General features: G+C 36.0%; 3 protein-coding genes and 1 long non-coding RNA gene across 5 annotated transcripts in view; 1 reads left to right on the forward strand and 3 right to left on the reverse strand.

The window, feature by feature from the left end:
- Positions 1-21,721, forward strand: part of LOC103513168 (transformation/transcription domain-associated protein) — a gene marked incomplete at its 3' end in the record, with an annotated part of 39,871 nt that overhangs the window by 7,940 nt on the left and 10,210 nt on the right. Inside the window, 2 exon segments of the mRNA XM_017445708.2 lie at positions 11,842-12,013; positions 17,753-17,938. Of these exon segments, the coding sequence (XP_017301197.1) occupies positions 11,842-12,013; positions 17,753-17,938 (358 nt within the window).
- Positions 745-4,921, reverse strand: LOC103513167. Its single transcript, XM_008477977.3, has 2 exons — positions 3,404-4,921; positions 745-2,930 (listed from the first exon to the last, which is right to left on the reverse strand). Exons 1-2 carry the CDS (start codon positions 3,639-3,641, stop codon positions 2,803-2,805), a joined length of 366 nt encoding a protein of 121 aa, XP_008476199.1. The 5' UTR covers positions 3,642-4,921; the 3' UTR covers positions 745-2,802.
- Positions 12,809-20,037, reverse strand: LOC103513166. Of its 2 annotated transcripts, XR_003392582.1 has the most exons (3): positions 18,827-20,037; positions 17,622-18,025; positions 12,809-12,831 (listed from the first exon to the last, which is right to left on the reverse strand). XR_003392582.1 is itself a non-coding variant. In XM_008477976.3 (2 exons), exons 1-2 carry the CDS (start codon positions 19,592-19,594, stop codon positions 17,900-17,902), a joined length of 894 nt encoding a protein of 297 aa, XP_008476198.2. In that variant the 5' UTR covers positions 19,595-20,037; the 3' UTR covers positions 17,613-17,899. The 2 variants fall into 2 exon arrangements, 1 of the variants encoding a protein (XP_008476198.2); XM_008477976.3 differs by lacking the exon at positions 12,809-12,831 and having other exon boundaries at positions 17,613-18,025.
- The window catches only part of LOC113469037, a 9,156-nt gene continuing 3,503 nt past the window's right edge, over positions 16,069-21,721 (reverse strand). Inside the window, exon 2 of the long non-coding RNA XR_003392583.1 lies at positions 16,069-16,709. This is a non-coding gene — a long non-coding RNA (uncharacterized LOC113469037). The remainder of the gene's footprint in view (positions 16,710-21,721) is intronic.

Consider the following 21,721-nt stretch of genomic DNA (forward strand, 5'->3'; position numbering starts at 1 on the left):
TTGTTGTAAAAAAAAAAAAAAAAAAAAAAAAAAAAAAAAAAAAAAATCCTTTCAAACATTCTAAATTAGAGATCATTTAATTTTACTTCCATTATTTACAAACACATCATTTCTCCGCAAACTACATTGCCGGCTGCTGTGAACATCATTGAAGGAATTCTCAGTTTTTGTCTTCTATTTCTGTTTCCATTTCAATTAAATTTGATGTCAAAGATAAAAGAAACTACAGTTTGGGGACCAATTTTTGGAGCTTTCTTAAATGCTACTCGATGAAATAGTAGTGTTTGGAGACGTTTGTCTTTATAGCGATAGATGTAAAATTTTATTTGTATTGAGGCTGATGACATCTTGTTATAACATAGAAGGAAGGTAACATAAAATACTGAAAACCTGAAAGAAGAAGTTAAAAGGAAATTTAGGAATAAAAAGATTTATAAGAAAATCATTTTTAGGTACTACCTCATCATCATCATTATCTTCAATCTTGCGATTGGTTGATAGCTCGCCACGTTGCTCGATCTGATGTCTTCCTCTTCATTTCCGGATATGAAGTGCTACCGGAATATTTCACTATCTGACCTAACAAAGACTAAAAATATTTTTGGATCCTAAAACGGATATTTCTACTCATTTTTCGATTTGGAAAATTTTGACCAATTCCAATAATTATTATTGTACCTACAAGTTCATTGAGATAATGGAAATGGAAAGTGATATTGTATGATACAAAATTCAAAAGGTATATTTTCAGAAGCAATTTACTAACGACGTATTTAAATTCAAATTTCAATTCAAACAGCCAAGGAAATAAAATGTGCGAAAAGCTGAGCATTCCTTTAATTATGTCCAGCAGTTTTTATACATAACTTCAAAATTGATATGGGTCAAATCTTTTTCTCACGTTTGTCCTTATATCTTGTTCTGTCTACCTGCTTGGTAACTTGTTGCACAAGTCAAGAAACTTTTCACATCCATTGAAAGGGGCTTAAAAAATCAATCTTCCTGATACGTAATTACGGAGGATAGAGCCTTTCAGAAATAATCTGTACCTGAAACGTAAGAGGTCAATACGTCTTTTTCTTTAACTTTGAAATAATTCGCGACATTCATAGCACTTTATCATGTTCTAGCGTGGTAGCAAAAGAAGAATTCAATTTTCAATCTTCATTTATTGAGAATTTGTCCAAAGAATAATAGAGCTCTAAAGGTTAGTTAGGTGGTAAAGAATGCCTAGTATGAATCTGGTAGTATTCTTCCACCCAAAATATTCTATTCTTGTTGTTATTTCAAATAGGGAAATTTAGGATGAATATGAAGTTGACGTTTACCTCAAAGGCCTTGGTGGTGGAAATGCCCTTTGCCATTTAACCTCACCTATTGGTTATCTTCCAATAAAAAAGCCTATTATTCTTATGAATTCGAAAGTGGTTACCGTTAAATTTACTACTCTTCAAGATATTTGTACAGGTCGTAAAATATAGAGTGTAAAATTATACCTATAAGTTTCTCGAGGGGTAAAAAGTCGTAACTAAATATAAAAAAAAGAGAGAAAAAAGGAAGAAGAAAGTTACGAACTGAGATGAACACATTCTGATAGAGTGTTCAAAAGTACATTAAAAAGTCTAAAAGTTATACTTTTCTAGATTAATGTTGTACAACAAAAACAAGGGGGTAGAAGGAAGAGTTTTCACAGAGGACACTAGGTTTTTGTTGTTTTGATTACTCGAAATTAGATAATTTATTGCGACGTATAACCCTTTACGTTTCAACTTCCAGACAGAAAAGTTCTCAACTGAGATAGGAGATATATTGTAATAGAGTTTAGAGACCTAGAAGGTGCCTATGAATATAATGTTTTTTGGCCCAATAAAATATTTGAAAATAATAAAATATTCAACCAGTTATCCGGTTAAATTTATGTAACACTTAATTTTTAAGGTTCAACGTATTTTAAAGGTATCATTTTTAAGTTTAAGGCTATAGGTATTTAATAAGGGAACAACTATAAGATAATTTAGATTAAGCCGAGTCTTAAAGCTATACAAAGAAGGACAAAATTAGTTTATTTCAGATGTGACATTAACACCCGTCTCTCTTGTAACTGTTAGGTAATCCAACGATGTACAGTGCGGTCAAAAAGTTTCGGAGTGGGATGAAAATCTTTTGAAATTTCCAGTGCGATTGAAAAATGACCGAGGTGACTTCGAAAAAGAAACAACTTTTGAATACGATTTCTTACAACAGGTTGCTAAAGATCATTTAAGCTAAGCAATGTCGAGTGTATCTGATGTATGTATGGGTGACTTTCCAGGGAAATCTATATTCTCTTAACTATATATATTGGACTCGCTAAATTTTATGGCTCGACTTTGAATCGAACCAACCTCCGAATCTGAAATCAATCGCGCTAACCACAACTGAGTTTGGTGCTACTCGTATGTTTTAGGTGTCAAAGAGACAGTAAGTAATCCACTGGGAGACTCTTTGAACGCACTACACAATGTCCAGGGCCACACTTCGAGTTAAACTTGAAGTTAAACCTATTGGATTAAGCGTTCTGATAGGCTATTCAACCAAAGTTTAAAATCATCTAATTAGATTGCTTAATGCATTTAGTTTAACTAAAATCCACGTTTAATTAAATGTGGGACCTTGGCCAAAAACATAAAAATAATCAAAGTCTTTTTCAGAAAAAAAAAAGAAAAATCAAAATACAAAATTGACTGAGCAATACAACAAATAAATAATTTGGTTACATTAGTTCATTATTTTGCATCACATATTGAACTAAAAGGCGTACTGTTATGCTTTCGACACAGTATTGGGAGATACCCGTTGGGGAGAATTACTTGGCCCATTCGACGTAGGTCCTAAACCAGAATTGGTTTCCATTGGATTGGTAGCGTGGACTTCAGGAGTGAAATATCGTTCTGAGAAAACAATAAAATATGGGAATTCCCATCATGAAAGGCTATATCAACTACAAAACATTGAAAGAACTGTTGGTATCTGAACCGATCTTCAAAGACTGTGTTATCTCTACAAGTAAATTTTGGTAGTTCAGGCGTCTCCACTACTTTTGGTAATTTTGACATCTCCACTGATTCTGGCAATTCTCAAAAATAGTGGAGACGACTCAACTACCAAACTGTAGTACAGATAACAGAGTCATTAGATAATGTAACCTGTGTCACTGTCAGGCCTACCTGAACTAGTAGATATGCCATGCCAGTCTGAATCAGTGGAGGTGACAGAACTACATAACTAGTGAATATGGCCAGGATCGGCCCTACTCAGGCTGGGTGAGGTCAATGTTATTAGGCGTTAGGCTTGTCCATAAACGGAGGTTAAAGCTCCCGTCACTAAAGACCCTAGTATGAACTAAAAAAAAAAAAAAACTTACCATCGTCAATGAGCGCGCTACTCGTTTCATTGTTATTCCCAGAGATCAGAGGTGTCATCATGTAGTCTTCATCTAGACTAATGAAAGGCGTTGGTCCAGTGTTATTAGTAGAGGTGGGTGTCCATCTTGGCAGATTGGATGAGGGATGTCGCACCGAACTGACAGTCCTCATTGGTGACGTCACAGTCACAGGAGATGAGAACAGACTAAGGTTGGTGGGACTGATGACGCCTGACATGGCCGTCACGGAATTTATGCTCGGGTAACTAAAAAGCTGTGGAGGTTACGACAAAAACATTATTACCACTGCTACCGTGGATTTGGTGGGGTTGTCCTGAGCAACCTTTGAAAAAAAAAAAAAAAAAATTCCGCAATGCGACCAAATAGTCCTAGAAGTAGTCAACCCAACTCCTAACATAAGCATAGCCCGCTGGAGACCTTGGTTCACATACCGGAGAGGTCTAAATTTAATCAAGGATCTTTCAGGTCTATGTTTTCCCACGTGAGGATCGTTACAGTTGGAATTGATATCCAAAACTAATGAAGATGATACAAGTACTAAAAGTGCCTATACAGGAGGTAATTTTAATGTGGTTACCTACTTGTAATGTTGTGATGCCCAATAAAATTTGGAAATGCTTAGGCATTCACTGCATACCTACGAACTCGTAAAGTTAATGTAAAACTTTTACTCCGACAGTTGGGCACCAATTCACTGTTACTAATAAAACCGGGAATTTTATTGATATTCAATAAACTTGACAAGTAGAAAACTTCTCAATTACAAGCACCATATTTTAAATCTCAAAATTTCGCTATAAAATTGTTTTAGAGGAAATCATTTTAAAAGCAATTCAGGCACTTTCTTGACTATAGTCTAGCAGAATATGTAAAATTAGTACTTAGGTACGACAAAATGAGAATTATCAGCAACAAAATACAAAACATGAGAATAAAATGTACACATTTAGCTACCATGTTCTTACATTTTGTTATTTCTAATGAAAAGCAAGTTGATCAGTTAAAACTGTATTAATTTACTGTCTACAAGACTACTAAAGCAAAGAAAAGGTAATCACACAATCTATGGCGGGACTATTTAATTCAATTTATAATTATTTTTTACTGATACAAAGAAAATTTTAAAAAGCAACTACAAAACGCCTTATTCAAAATATTAGCATTCAAAAATCACAGCAAATTGTCAAACATAATAAATAAAAACTTGTTAATAATTGTGTGTTATAAAAATGGCACTCAGGGAATTCCGTTCGCATCAAATTTCGTACTGACTACCTTATTATTAAATAATAATATTGTATTGTAATCATTTTTTCTTATTTTTGGAAAGAACTCGGAGCACATATATGTCTAGCCGAGATCGGAAATACTCAGTCAGAAAATTTTAAAATGAGCAAAATAATCAAATCGCGAAACACCGAAAAAAAGCAGAAATGTGTGAAAGAATAGCTTTTTCCAAAATTTGTGACAGTCCGGAATTGAAGATAGAAGAATCTATCTAGGCATCAGAAAAAAAAAAAAAAATGCTTGTATATCTTCGTAAGTAGACACCTAATGAAGTCAAATATACATCATAGAATATATATATATATTAAATATTATTATTTATTTAGGTATTTTATTTTAGAGTTGTCCGTTACAAGACAACATTGCAAGTTTTTTTCTCAACATTTTGAGAAATTCGCGACAAAAACTGACATAACTGAAAGACGGAATTTGCCATTCATTAAGTGTCCATGAATCGGAAATTTAAAATTATTAGATATGTACCTACATGTACTTCTATCTCTACTACCACAAAGTATAATAATAATTGCCCTGAATTTGCAGTTTGTTAAATAAATCTCAAAGGTTTTACGAAAAGCTGGGTATTACATTTCAAATTCGAAAACACTAAAATAAAAGACATAAACTACATAGCACAACACAATAAGAATCATTAATTTGGGTAAGCACAAATGAAAACGGAGCGATCTCAACTAAAACAAAAAATCAAAATACAAGATCTAACATTGAAATGGACTCGTTTATTTCATTCAAAAAATCTCAACAGATTGTTTGAATTATGTCACAGAAATTCGGCTAAAAAAGTTATCTATTAGAAAAGAAAAGTTTTATTTACAAAATTCAAAACTATAAGTATTTACAATATAAGTATGTGATACAAAACGGTAATAAAATATATATGTACTCTATATCATTAAATATAAAAATAACAAGCAGGGTCCGTCCCTCCGGGAATTATTTAGCCCGTAGTTTATTCGATCGTGGTTAAAGAATACCTATGTACCTACTTAATTTGTTTAATATTCAGTTTATTATTATTCTTGATTTGATTTTTTAATTTTACTTTCATGTAATGATTTAAAATCAAGACTAGAGCCCGTTCTCCCTTTATTCCCAATATAGTGTACAAGTCACCCATCCATTTATTGGCCTTCCTCGGCGTAGCTTAACATAGGTAACGCTAAAACCGGTCTTAAATAATCGACTGAAGTGTTATCTAAAACTTTCTCGATTTGAGTTCATAGGTCGTCGCGACAAATTTCAAGATCAGAGCTCATTTGTGTGAGAAAATGTGAAAAAAAAAATCCCACAATTACTCAATTAACTTTAAGTCACCCATCCATTTATTGGCTTTGCTCGGCGTAGCTTAACATAGGTGACGCTAAAACCGGTCTTAAATGATCGACTGAAGTGTTATCCAAAACTTTCTCGCTTTGAGTTCATAGGTCGTCGCGACAAATTTCAAGATCAGAGCTCATTTGTGTGAGAAAATGTGAAAAAAAAAATCCCACAATTACTCAATTAACTTTAAGTCACCCATCCATTTATTGACTTTGCTCGGCGTAGCAGTTTGTTACAATCATCTCTGCTAGATACCTACTATTTATACCTACAAATAAGTTAGGCACAATTTAGTGTGCATTATAAGCATTGGTAGTTACAATTTTTGTCAAAATTAAGTGGATATTTTTGGCAAAGTTATTTTAAAGCTTCGTATGTGAACTATGTAGTTAAAATCGACCTCAAAGCTCAGACCTTGGTTCTTACACACATATTTGCCAGTTCATAAAGGAGAGCATCAGAGTTACGTAGGGTATTTAAAATAGGATTGACTTTACGTATCAAGAAGGTACTAATACCATAAATAAATAAAAATAAACAAACGTCATAATTTCTGGTTTAAATTTGTCACTCACCGCATTATAACAAACTGTCGTCAAAGAGATAATAATACTAAAGAAAACAAAAACAACACAAACAAACGAAAAAACAAATAGAAAACTTTGATAAATGCTTCACAATGGTGACACAGGTTAACAAAACAACAACAAACACAGCAAACTTTTCCAAACAATTTGATTGCACTGGAGCCTTAACTTTTGGTATCACTAAAAGTCAAAACTTTCAGGTTCCAAAAAGCTAGCTTTCAGTTCCACTAAAGCCACACTTTTAGAGTCCAAAAAGCTTTTAGCTCTACTAAAAGTCAAGCTTCAAGTTCCACTAAAAAGGCAAACTTTCAGGGTTTCAGCTTCGACTAAAAAGGCAAACTGTCAGGTTCCACTAAAAGCCAAACTCTCGGGTTCCACTAAAAGCCACTATGTTGCAAGTTCACCTGTCCAGGCTGAGAATGGAGATGAGAGAAGGGATACTCTCTGGAGAAGGGACTGGACACGAGAGTCCGACTGGACGAGAGCTGGATCTCTTGACTGGAGGAGTTAGCAGGAGGAGAGGTGCCTGGAGAGTGTTCAGTCACTGGAGGTGTGATGGAGGAGGGTGGGGAGTTGGCGTTTGATATTGAAAGTTCACCTGGAAAAGGGAGGTTCGTTGATAAGATTGTGGTGCCATTGATTATGGCTATTTAGATAGCCAGAAGTATTGGCCATTGAACGCGAGTACTGAAATTCACCCTACTTATCTTGTCTGATGCGGCAGTGGTTTCAAGATACAATCATGTTAAACTCGTATTCATTTTTTTTTATTTTTTAAGCCAGTATCTATTAGCTTAATTTTTTGAGGGTTACTAAAGGGTCTGCTCCTAGCTGGGGACCGGCTAATAAGCCCAAAACAGCTGTCCTAATTTGACCCCCCTATGAGTAACTCTCACCTTATGTGATGGGATAGGTCTTAAAAGCATATCTAAAATTCCAAATAAATAATAATAGGAAGCAAGATTTTTCTTCCACTTCTGAATCAGTGGAATGACGGTGATATCCGTAAAAAACCAACCGTGGATTATTAAATCAATCTATCCATATCAAACTAGACAGTAAACGAAAATCATTTTGAGGATAAAAAACACAATATTTTTGATTTGATATAATAATAAATCAAAACCAAAATGGGTTTTTGTGTTTCGTCAGCGAAGCGTGGGGTTTCACTTACCAGTCGATCGGATTATGGCCACCGGTCTAGCCATGGGAGGGGGTGGGGGAGGGGGTAACATAGAACTAGGGTAGTACTGGGAACTCAATTTGGAGGGACTCCGCGAGTTTCCGACCTGGAAAAATCGAAAAAGAATGAAAACAGGAAACAATTACAGCACGTTGTCATTTCATGGGTGGGTATTAAAAGGTGGATATATCATTTCATGGGTAATTTAAAATAATTATGCCTCCTCACAATAGATTTGGAAATACCGTGTTCCCTAACAGCATACCAAAGAAACTAGAATGCTGTTTTTTTTCCACATTAGAAATTTAATAGCTCCTGAATGTCTGTGAGCACACCAATGATTTCCGCTGTGCTATACTTTTCAATTAGTACTCCACTTATTAGGACCCGTAAAAAACAAATTTATAATGCTATTAACCATATTGTAGATGTGAATAACTTCGTGCATTCATAGGTACGAAGATCTATAAAATTCAAAATATGTATGTTTGTTCGGTCTACAAGATAATCTGGAATCTAGTGTTTGGAACAGATATCATTAAATTTGGCATGTGGATGTGCACCTCTCTAATGTTTTGAATGAACTAATAAAACTTATAGAGATAGTAAGAACAACCTGGAGGCAAATTGGACTGATTTTAGGGATCAAAAACCAGTTACCAGTGCAAGAAATACTTAGATAAGTAAATGAACAATAATTTTAAAGCAGAGTTTTTAATTAATAAAACTTGGTGGTTTGCACAGCATGCAATTGAAATTCTGGCGTATTGCAAATTATAAGCGGAAAAAAAAAAAAAAAAAAAAAAAGATCTTTAAAGTTAAGAGTACCCCTGTATCGCCACAACATAGTCACTTGAGTACATATTTAAAACTACAAGTTCAGTCCTAAAAATGTACCTCGGAAAGAAAGTTTCTTTTGATTGCACCGAAGTAGGTCCCTACTAAGAAAATATTAATCGAACGAACTGAGTTCCAAATGTTACCACATAGATCTTTGTTTATTCTGTTTTAACTTTGGACTTTGACAAAATTCGAGGAATAAATTTACAGATTAGTTTTTAGGCTCCTTATTTTTTCAGAATTCTGATAGGATAGAAGAAGCCCATATATTTTACCAAATAAGGTTTGCAGTAAAAGAAGTTATCCCTAAATTCCATTATCAATAATACCCCTTGAATTACATCTGAAGTATGCAATACGCTCAATATTTTCAGTTTACTTTTCAGTAAACTTTGTGCAGTTCTCATAAATGTATTGCGTTTAGTATTTCAAAATTTCCAGGCGTAAGAAACACATAAGATTTGTTTCTGCTGTCAAGTATGATGGTTCCTTTTCAGAAAGAAGTTCGTAGGGTAAGTGTACCATTTATTCGCCCACCTAAAAAACGTACCATTTATTGGCCCACCTGTACCATATACGCCACATAAGTCTGAACTGGACGAACTTTTTCAAGATCCAATTTCATCAAAAGAAAGGGCTTAAAGACTGCTATCGAACCAGTTGTTTTTTCACATTTTCTCACACAAATGAGCTCTGATCTTGAAATTTGTCGCGACGACCTATGAACTCAAAGCGAGAAAGTTTTAGATAACACTTCAGTCGTTAATTTAAGACCGGTTTTAGCGTCATCTATGTTAAGCTACGCCGAGCAAGGCCAATAAATGGATGGGTGACTTGAACGTTATATTGGGAATAAAGGGAGAACGGGCTCTAGTCTTGATTTTAAATCATTACATAAAAGTAAAATCAAAAAATCAAATCAAGAATAATAATAAACTGAATATTAAACAAATTAGGTAGGTACATAGGTACTGATTTTCTCTAATCACTACGACGGGCTAAAAAATTCCCGGAGGGACGGACCCTGCTTGTTATTACTATTGTAATAATAAAGGAAGGACGGACTAAAAAAGGTGGTGGTGGTGGTGGTGTTTTTTCCGCGGCCAAAAGTTCTCCCCTCAACTCTCGAGGTCTCAAATTTGCTATTACACTTCCCCAACCATACCTAACGATCCTATGAAAAAAGAAAGTAATAAACCGTTTACCCTAATTATTGCAAGGTAAGCCTATGTAAAACTCCATTATCTATTAGACCGGCTGTATGAGTGTATATGACACAACAAGCAGGGTCCGTCCCTCCGGCAATTTTTTAGCCCGTAGTGATTAGAGAAAATCAGTACCTATGTACCTACCTAATTTGTTTAATATTCAGTTTATTATTATTCTTGATTTGATTTTTTGATTTTACTTTTATGTAATGATTTAAAATCAAGACTAGAGCCCGTTCTCCCTTTATTCCCAATATAATGTTCAAGTCACCCATCCATTTATTGGCCTTGCTCGGCGTAGCTTAACATAGATGACGCTAAAACCGGTCTTAAATGATCGACTGAAGGGTTATCTAAAACTTTCTCAGACGACACCGAAGCGAATACAATACGTCCCTTATACCTTTTTATTACTATTGTAATAATAAAGGAAGGACGGACTAAAAAGGTATAAGGGACGGACTATTGTATTCGCTTCGGTGTCGTCTGAGAAAGTTTTAGATAACCCTTCAGTCGATCATTTAAGACCGGTTTTAGCGTCACCTATGTTAAGCTACGCCGAGCAAGGCCAATAAATGGATGGGTGACTTAAACATTACATATATTGGAAATAAAGGGAGAACGGGCTCTAGTCTTGATTTAAAATCATTACATGAAAGTAAAATCGAAAAATCAAATCAAGAATAATAATAAACTAAATATTAAACAAATTAGGTAGGTACATAGGTACTGATTTTCTCTAATCACTACGGGCTAAAAAATTCCCGGAGGGACGGACCCTGCTTGTTATTACTATTGTAATAATAAAGGAAGGACGGACTAAAAAAAGTGGTGGTGGTGGTGTTTTTTCCGCCGCCAAAAGTTCTCCCCTCAACTCTCGAGGTCTCAAATTTGCTATTACACTTCCCCAACCATACCTAACGATCCTATGAAAAAAGAAAGTAATAAACCGTTTACCCTAATTATTGCAAGGTAAGCCTATGTAAAACTCCATTATCTATTAGACCGGCTGTATGAGTGTATATGACACAACAAGCAGGGTCCGTCCCTCCGGCAATTTTTTAGCCCGTAGTGATTAGAGAAAATCAGTACCTATGTACCTACCTAATTTGTTTAATATTTAGTTTATTATTCATTATTATTGATTTGATTTTTTTGATTTTACTTTTATGTAATGATTTAAAATCAAGACTAGAGGCCGTTCTCCCTTTATTCCCAATCGATTTTGAGCGCAAGTGTCATTCACCGATTAGACCAGCGGTTTTCAACCTTTTTACTTTCCTTATCCTATAGGAAGGAAAGTAATGTAATCGGGTCAAGTTTTCGATGGTCATTTTTTAGTGCCAAAACACGTTTTGAGGTCCCTAGAGCCTAAATCCAAAGTTTCAGCCAATGGTCCGTGTGTGTGTCTGTCTGTAAACAAAATATCTCGAGAACGGTAAGAGCTAGAGACTTGAAATTTGGTGTGTATCTTTCAAATGTGACAAGGATGCGACACGAAACTTTTGGTTAAGACCGGTGCAACGCTTGGCGACATTTTACCGCTTTTTGGCGGTTTTCGGTGTAATCTAACAATATCTCGGGAACGGTATGAGCTAGAGACTTGAAATTTGGTATGTAGTTCACAAATGTGACAAGGATGCAACCCAAAACGTTTGGTTAAAATAGGTGCTGCGGTTGGCGGTATTTTTACCGCTTTTGGACAGATTTCGACCGCTTTTTGGCGGTTTTCAGCTATACTGACTAAACGGTTTGAGATATTGTAAATGTTACAACAGAACACCCAAATAAGCACCATTCAATAGGATAAGGAAAGTCGTGTGATGTTCACACCAGATTTTTTCGCCCACGTACCCCTTGGGTATACAGATTTAATCTTACGTACCCCCGTATTTTTTCTCGCTTACCCCTAGGGGTACGCGTACCCCCGGTTGAAAATAGCTGTATTATACTATCATATTGTTTTTTCAGGTGCGCCAAAGAACTGAACCAATGGGATACAGTGCTAGAGTATGGAAAAAATAGTGCAACTCAGAATCCATTCCTCATTCTGGAGAGTGCATGGAAAGTACCGGATTGGAAACTCATGAAGGAAGCTCTGGCTCAGGTAGAAGCTAGCTGCCCTAAGGAATCACAGTGGAAGGTAAACAACTCATTGCTTTATCTATACAGAGCGTTCGAAAAGTCTTGGAACCCCTGAATATTTTTTGAATGGCTAAAGATGAGAAGCTGAAATTTGGGTTAGTGTTTTATCTTTTAAAATGTAACTTTTGAAGCAGTCGCCAAATTTTGGCCGGAGCCAGGGTTGGCCCCAGGGGGTTCAACTTCAAAATCTTAAATAGGAATCCCCTGATTGTAATAAATCAAACAAGGGTCGCGCTTCGCGCTCCCTTGTTTACGGTCGCGCTGCGCGCTCCCGGGGCTTCGCCCCTGAAACCTTATATCGTTCCTGAGTTTTATCTTGAAGAAATGAAAACTGAATCCCTGTGTATTTCTTATGGGGAACTTAAAAAACGTCAATATCTCGGGAACGGTTTGGAATTTTGGGAGTTTCCGATTATTTCCAGTATGTACAAAAATAAGGAATCCAATGGTGAAAACCGCATCTTCCTAGCCATCTAGAAGTGGGTTAGAATTAGTATGAGTGAGTGAGTGAGTCAGTCAGTGAGTCAGTTACACAAGGGGCTGTATATATTCACAATATTGTGACGGGTACCTATTTTAGGTATATGAACCAGTCGGGATTAACGTCTCGCGACGGGGAAAAAGCTTGAAACGAAAGAAATAAACAGGAGTTTTGGGAATGGTAATTGTTAATAAGTTATTTATTTATTATTTATTGGAGAATTAAATGAATAAAAGGATCAATAATGTTTTATGGGAATAACTCAACTCTTATGAATTAGAATATAATATTTAATTAATTAATAATAAATACGTGGGTCTTACCTTTCAAACAACCTGCTACTTCTCCGTCCAAAACTAGTCTCTCTTACAATATCCTCTCCTGGGACCCTCTAGGTTCTAGACCGAAGCAAGGAGCGCTCAGTCAGCATAAACTGACTGGCCGTGGCGTGACATTTTTCCCCAACTAAAATCTTGCTGTCCCCAGCAAAGGTCTCACTACTATCGAGACAACTCATGAGGTGGAGGATAAATGGTCTGATGTATCTCAGAGGTGGTTTATTAAGAGCCAGTCAACAGCTAAAGCTGTATGTACAATGTACATATGTCAGAGGAAAATTTTATGTCACCCACGCCCCACGCCATCTAACCAACTCTCTATACCCCGGTAGCTAGTCCTTTGAGAATTTCAGGAGAGGCTAATTTAAATTTGTTAATTGGAGAGATAAATATTTAGGTTGTTTCAAAGTTAAAAATAATAATAATAATAAAAAAAAAATATTGAACAAATAGATAGGTAATGAATAATTATGATTCTGATACAGATATGGAATGATATAAGGAATAAGTTTCATAAGAGATAGCATTTCAAATTACATAATATGTACATACCATATTATGGTAATGGTAATTGTAATAATATTACTTTTATTGAACAATATTAACAAAATGAGATTAATAACAATTGGAAAAGCAAAACGACAAATGTGAAATATACAAAGTAATAAATTGAATTTTGCTAAGCCAGCCGTTCTGAGAACGAACATTATCCCATCAGGATAAAATCCGCCCCAGGCGGGAATCGAACCCGCGGCCTAGCGCTTACAAGGCAGACGCACTACCAACTAAGCTAACTAGGATGGCAAGAGCGTTCGAAAAGTCTTGGAACAGGTACCCCTGAATATTTTTGGAATGGCTAAAGATGAGAAGCTGAAATTTGGGGTAGTGTAATAAAAACGCGTATTTTATTTTGTGGCAATGTTGGAAAAAAGTGAAAATTTTTCCATTTCGTCCATTTTTTGTATTTTATTATTCACTTCCCCTCCTTTTCTTTTGGATATTTTTGGATTTGAGTGAAAAATTTTTCACCTCTGTTGGAAGAGAAAAAAACTTGTATCATTTTGTCGCCATCTTTTTTTTCCAACAAATCCACTTTTTTTTTCATTATTAGCATTTGAACTAGTAAATGGAAGAAGAAATCAGCTGACTTTGCATTTTATTATCCAGAACAAAAAGCACTGTGGTGGGGATAAAAAAAGTGACCACAGTGGAATATTTTGGATTAGGAAAAATTTCCATTTCACATAAATAAAATACCCCTAATTAATAATAATTTTGGCCAACAAAATGTAGCACATTGTAAACAATATTTTTTTACTTTCTATTACTATAGTATAGCAGTAATGAAAGTATTGCAATCGGTCCAAATTTTCAAAATCGGGAAATGGTTGGAAATATCCGTTTTGGGATCCCCTGAATTCAAAAAAGTGGTTTTTAGCCCATGGTCTGTACGTTACGTACGTACGTACTACAGGTTTAAATGGGAAAAAGTAGAACAAAAAAGTAGTTTTTGTCCCATGGTCTGTACGTATGTATGTACCACAGGTTTAAATGGGAAAAGGTTGTATACAAAATATCTCAAGACCGGTTTGTCTCACGGTCTGTAGTACGTACGTCTCCTTTTTCCCATTTAAACCTGTAGTACGTACGTTGTGAAAGTTGTGAACAAAATATCTCAAGAACGATTTGTCGTAGAACGTAGAGAAGAGAAATAAAATTTGGTATGCTATCCCGGTATGGTCTAAGGACGCGACTGTAACAATTTGTTAAAAATCGGATAGTCACCCATCCAGATATCAACCGAAGTCAATGTTGCTTATACTTTATATGATTCCTTATCACACGGGGAGTATTTTAAGATAGGAACTTTTAGGTCGAAAATTGGCCGCCGTAGGCGGTCGATTTTGGACTTGGAAAAATTTTCAAAAAAAAAGTTCAATTTTTGAACACTCTTTAATGATCCCTCATTACATGGGGAGTATTTTAAGATAGGAAATTTTCGACCAAAAATTTGCCGCCGTGGGCGGCTCAGGCTCGGGACTTATCACAATCTTCCTTATAGCCAGTTATAATACACATAGTCAGCTCCCATGGCGTAGTGATCACTGCGCTCGCCTTGCACGCGGGAGACCCGGGTTCGATTCCCGGCGGGGTCAAGAAATTTGCATCATCCAAATGATTGATTCCGTGACTGGCTGTTGCGGGGCCCACTCAGCCTCGTAAGGAAAATGAGTAGCTATGATATATAAATGCGCATAGCGACCGGTGCCAGCATGGTTGGTAAACATTGGATTTTAGGATTATTGATATATTGGGAAAATCCTACAATGCTGCAGTGAGCACCAAAGTTGTGACATAATAACACAAAGAAACTGCATTTACATATACATAATACACCTAAAGACATTTTATTGACGTGTGTCGAAATTTGGAACACTTCCACCTAACATGTGGTTTCAGGGGAAAATAAGAAAGTGGAATGTTCAAAAGTATTTTGACTCATTTAATTTTATTTTTCTTTTTTTTTATCTGCACATTTGCGGTATACGTATTTGGAAAAAAAATCTAGAGCCGATTTTGGTGGATCATTTAAAAGTGTCCAAAAATTGAACTTTTTTTTTTTTTTTTTTTTTTTTGAAAATATGTCTAAGTCTAAGTCCAAAATTTTATATCTTAAAATACTCCCCGTGTAATAAGGAATCATATAAAGTATGAAAAAAAAAAATGAAATTCGAAGCAACATTAACTGGTTAATATCTGGATGAGTAACTGTCCGATATTTACCAAATTGTTACAGTCGCGTCCTTGGAACATATCGGTATATCATACCAAATTTCATCACTTTACAACAAACCGTTCTTGATATATTTTGTATACAACATTGTACTTTTTCCCATTTAAACCTGTAGTACGTACGTACAGACTATGGGCTGAAAACCACTTTTTTGAATCATTTCCACCAGTGGCGTAGCGTGTATGTATGGTGTGTATGGCGGCCATACAACTCAAAAGTTCACTCTAATGCCCATAAATATTAATGGCATGTACTGTGATGGGACTTGGTAGACCTGTGCATGAGCCCTACAACGCCCTACACTTGAATTTAGACCACGCTACGCCACTGAATTTGGTGCTTTATCCAAGGATATATATACATATATCTATATAAAAATGAGCCACTCAAAATATCTTGAGAATTGCAAAACTATTTTTTCATTTCGAAAAACAATTAAAGTGTATTCAGGGTCATTATATTCAGGTGGAACTTTACATATTCAACAACAACATTATTTTCCAGTGTACAGACAGGGTCAGCATTTTTTGTTAGCCCTCAATCAGCCTACAAAATTTTACGAGTGGATGCCCTTTGCACTCAACCTTTGCTATTTCTTTAGCCAAGGAAATTCAGGCTGGTATACTCACTGTTTATATTCCCCCAGCCAGACTAAGCTGGTCTACTCCCTGTTAAACGTCCCCCAGCCAGACCCTCAACAACAAACAACAACATTATATTCAGGGGGAAACATTTTGTACTGGGTTAATTTCATTGACATCATCAGGGGTGGTCAAACTACTGTATTTTAAAAGGTCTTTCTTGTGGTTTGTGAAAAAGTGGGAGTTCTCATTTAAGATTTCAAAGTTGACCCCCCTGGAACCGCCCCTGATGATGTCAATAAAATGAAACCCAGAAATATTTTCCCCTGAATGACACACGTGTGTCAGCGTTTTTCGAAATACAAAACCATCCTCCAGATATTTCGAGTGGTTCGTTTTTTTATACACCCTGTAGAATTCAGATTCATTTAGGTTATTTTTGGTACTTGGATTTTTTTTTTTTTTTTTTTTACTTTCTATTACCCTTACGTATAGGGAACCTATACAAAGGAAATTTGTTGACACAGGGGAGTATCGAACCCGCAACTACTCAACCGTAAATCGGACAGTTCTAGAAGTAGCACCATTCGATTCGTCGTGAAAAATCACATAGATTAGAATATTCACATCCAAATGACCAAAATTTGGATGTTAATGTTTCGATGTCTCTTACCGTTTACGAAACAGTGGCGTAGCGTGGTCTAAATTCAAGTGTAGGGCGTTGTAGGGCTCATGCACAGGTCTACCAAGTCCCATCACAGTACATGCCATTAATATTTATGGGCATTAGAGTGAACTTTTGAGTTGTATGGCCGCCATACACACCATACATACACGCTACGCCACTGACCAAATTTAAGTACAATGTGCCAGTACAAGTACAAAAATTTAAGTACAAGAACAATAAGTACTAGTACAAGGAGCCAATGTACAGATGGGGGCTGAACGACTGGGAGTAGTTGACACGGACAGCATTCAATTCCCCCGATTGCAAAATTTGAAGCCAGAAGGGTATGATTCTATTCCCCCGATATAGAAAAAAAAGGTATAGTTCTATTCCCCCGATAAAGAAAAAATGAAAAACATGTTTTAATTCAAAAAGTAAAAAAAAAGAAAAATAATAATAATAATAATCCATATATTTAAAAGACATCTTCACTTGGAGGATCATGTGAGTGATCCAGGTTTTTAACCGTGATTTCTTTATCAGCCACAGTTTTGATGAATGCAGTGCATTTTTTCACTACACATCGCCACTTTTTTTCACCAGACTTCAACTCACTGTTTTTGTAATACTTATAACTATCATAAATTAAAAGTTCTTTACTGCGTTCACTAGTCACAAATTTAATTGATGCCATGATTACCAGATGAACTTCAAAACATTACTATTCAATGGAAAATCAAACAACCTGCTACTTCTCCGTCCAAAACTAGTCTCTGATGCAATATCCTCTCCTGGGACCCTCTAGGTTCTAGCCCGAAGCAGAGAGTGCTCAGTCAGCATAAACTGACTGGCCGTGGTGTGACACTATACTTTCAGGTTCATTTATATCGTGGCTTTCTCGCCATCTGTAATCCAGATGATCAGCAGCAGCATCAATTACAACATTTATCATCTGTAGAGCGCTATGTGGAACTTGCAAGTCAAAGCTGCATGAATCTATGGAAGAGTTATCCTTATATTGTGTCACACATCCATTTGCCTCTCCTGCAAGCTGCACAGCAGGTAAGACTTTTTAGCTAAATCGCTGCATGAATCTATGGAAGAGTTATCCTTATATTGTGTCACACATCCATTTGCCTCTCCTGCAAGCTGCACAGCAGGTAAGACTTTTTAGCTAAATCGCCTTAAGGGGTGAGCTATTCATTTCTAATGTCACAATTTTGTGTGGGGGTTGTTTTTTGGGTCTTTTGGGTCACTAGGAAGCTATTCGCTATGAATAGGTTTTGATATTTCTATACAAGAGCGTTCGATTTTTTTTAAGAGGTTTGACAGAGGGAACTGTAACTGCTATGGTCTTATCGTCCCGAAATCGAAGAGAGAAAGAAGACAGGATAGGAGTGACATACTCTAATTTTATACCTATGTACACACAAGATCGGGGGAATAGAACATCCAGTCCATGGCTACCCAAATATTTCATCGGGGGAATAGAACACTGGAAATAGAAACAAATCAAAAATTCGGGGGAATCGACAAACGCCCGTTGACACAACATAGAGTTCTTTGGAGGCAAGCAGTCTGGTTGGCACGGGATTCACATATCCCTAATATGCCATCGGAATGAGTGAGTGTGTGCTAATTGTATTCTAAGAATGAAAGCTCAATTATTCATAGGTCTACCACAATATGGGTCTCAAGTGGAAGCTCTGTATGATTTACCACTGTATAGTTGTTTTGCAATGTATTCAGTCCATCTGTTTTAAATCGGAAAGGTCCATTTTCCAACTTTTCCAATCTTTCAAGTTTCTCTGTTTCTTTTGCATGGTTCAACATCACATACTCAGACACTTGCTTACTGAATCTACATATTGAATAATAATTTGACAATCTTTGAAACAGGTCATCATCTTCAGCTCCCCACCCAAAGTATAGGTTTGAGAAGCCATTCACCTGTCTGAACTGATGTTGGAGCATGGCTATTGCTCCTCCAAATATTGTACAATAGGGCAACTCATAATTGAATGTATCAATGGCTACAGACATGTGACGTGGTTGTTTGGTGCAAGCATAGATGTTGTTGGGGTTTGTAGGCATCAGGTCCACGTCATGGAATATAAAACAATGAAATGGTTTTATCTTGAGAGCCTCTATGTAGCCAATGTTGAGTAATTTTCCTCTGTTAAACTCAGCAGGATGTCTTTGTTCTATTACAAATATTTGATAGGATATGAATTGCTTCTGAAGGAATTGATGTATGTGTAAGAGGAATGTTTTGAGTTGACCTTCCCTATTCATATATGGAACTATAATAGCAACTTGGTGTTGTGGTATACAATCTGTAGGCTCCCATGCTCCTCCTTTATTAATATTAAGTCTTGTATGCAAAATGTTCAGAGCTGTATCATTGAAAACAAAATTCTTGTTAAACATCTTGCTATGTTTTTCAAATATTGAGCAGAGAGGAGTATGGGTGTTTACCGTTTTAATTTGAATAGGTTCCAAATGATTTTCAATGTTATCTACTTGTATAAATGTTACACAATAGAGAATTGTTAATATGAAATTGTAATAGCGTACAAGTAACAACCATAGTGTAACCAAAACAAGTACTATTAATAATCCCTTCCGTCTGACAAGATATCTAAGTTTGTGTAAGCAATAGTATGTTTTCCTCTGATAGTCTGAGTGTAATGGTAGATATGATATATTGACTCTCATTATGGTTTTGATCTGGTAGTTGTTCTTGGGCTAGGCCAATTTAGTTTGATACTTATTCCTTGAGAAATTTAACTTCTGCAGGTCATGTTGTGTTTATAATGAATAACTTCTTTCTCTTGATGTTCTGATCAGTACACTTGGTACATAGTAGGTATTACAACTTGATTTTTTTTCTTCTTGTTTTATAAAGTTTTCTAGACTTTTGATACCAATGACACCATTATACTCTCTGGGGGAACCTTGACCAGTAATTATTAATTAATAATTATTTTACTTGTTTAATCTTAACTTCTTTTTACTTTTTACTAGAAAAAATAAGGGTAATAGAAAGTAAAAAAAAAATCCACCTCAGTCGGCTCAGTCCAGTGTTGCCAGATGTACGGTAATTACCGTATTTGTACGGTATTCGAGCTTTGGTACGATAATTTGTACGGTAATGAATTTTGTACGGTAATTTGATGTAAAACTACGGTACTATGCAAAAATGTACGACTTATGCTGTGACATCTTGTGAAACTTTCTTTAAGCACCTCTGTTGTTGAAATCTTACCTCTGTGGAAAGAAAGTTTCATTTTTAGCCCGTCCTTCCTTTATTATTACGATAGTAATAAAAAGGTATAAAGAACGGGCTATTGTATTCGCTTTGGTGTCGTCTGTCTGTCACTCTGTCTGTCCCCATAGAAGGACTTATCCAAACCTGGTCGACCTATATATTAAAGGTCTAATGATTTAAAATCAAGACTAGAGCCCGTTCTCCCTTTATTCCCAATATAATGTTTAAGTCACCCCCAGTCAGCACACACGATTGGATGTAAGGCTCGAATCAAGCTTACAAATTCACCTGTGTAAGTTGGATGACATCCAGTCTGTAAAGGTCTTTTTACCAGGATCACGAAAATGGTGGTGCAAATTTTGTCCAGAGAACCAAAAAGCAAGAAAAAAAAAAATTGTTTTTGGGGGATTTTTTTCACATTTTCTCACACAAATGAGCTCTGATCTTGAAATTTGTCGCGACGACCTATGAACTCAAACTATGTCGTATCGTACCGTACCTGAACGTACCGTATCGTACCGTACTTAACTGTACCTGACCGTACTTGACTGAGCCTAACCGTACCGTGCCGTATCGTACCATACCGTCCATACCTTACCTGACCGTAACGTACCGTACTGTACCGTTTTACCTGACCATACTATTTTGGCACCATATTATACTTTTATTCGTTTTATACTTCTAGAACTGTCCGACTTACGGTTGAGAAGTTGCGGGTTCGATACTTCCCTGTGTCAACAATTTTTTTTTTATTCGTGAATCGTTACCAAGTAAACATGTGAATAGTTAAACCCATGTGATTTTTCACGCCGAATCGAATGGTGCTACTCGATTTTATTTCATGTAATGATTTAAAATCAAGACTAGAGGCCGTTCTCCCTTTATTCCTTTTAATGTTTCCTAATAACTACCCATATAGTGTTGAAGTCACCCATCCATTTATTAGCCTTGCTCGGCGTAGCTTAACATAGGTGACGCTAAAACCGGTATTAAATTAACGACTGAAGTGTTATCTAAAACTTTCTCGCTTTGAGTTCATAGGTCGTTGCGACAAATTTCGAGATCAGAGCTCATTTGTGTGAGAAAATGTGAAAAAAAAATCCCCCAAAAATTGGTTTTTTAGTCCGTCCTTCCTTTATTATTACAATAGTAACAAGCTGGGCCCGTCCCTCCGGGAATTTCCCCCAAAAATTGGTTTTTTAGTCCGTCCTTCCTTTATTATTACAATAGTAACAAGCTGGGCCCGTCCCTCCGGGAATTATTTAGCCCGTAGTTTGTTCGATCAGTACCTATGTAACTACCTAATTTGTTTAATATTCAGTTTATTATTATTATTGATTTGATTTTTCGATTTTACTTTCATGTAATGATTTAAAATCAAGACTAGAGCCCGTTCTCCCTTTATTCCCAATATAAGGTTCAAGTCACCCATCCATTTATTGGCCTTGCTCGGCGTAGCTTAACATAGGTAACGCTAAAACCGGTCTTAAATGATCGACTGAAGTGTTATCTAAAACTTTCTCGCTTTGAGTTCATAGGTCATCGCGACAAATTTCGAGATCAGAGCTCATTTG

Source organism: Diaphorina citri, unplaced genomic scaffold, assembly GCF_000475195.1.
Source record: "Diaphorina citri unplaced genomic scaffold, Diaci psyllid genome assembly version 1.1 scaffold933, whole genome shotgun sequence".
NCBI lineage: Eukaryota > Metazoa > Arthropoda > Insecta > Hemiptera > Psyllidae > Diaphorina > Diaphorina citri.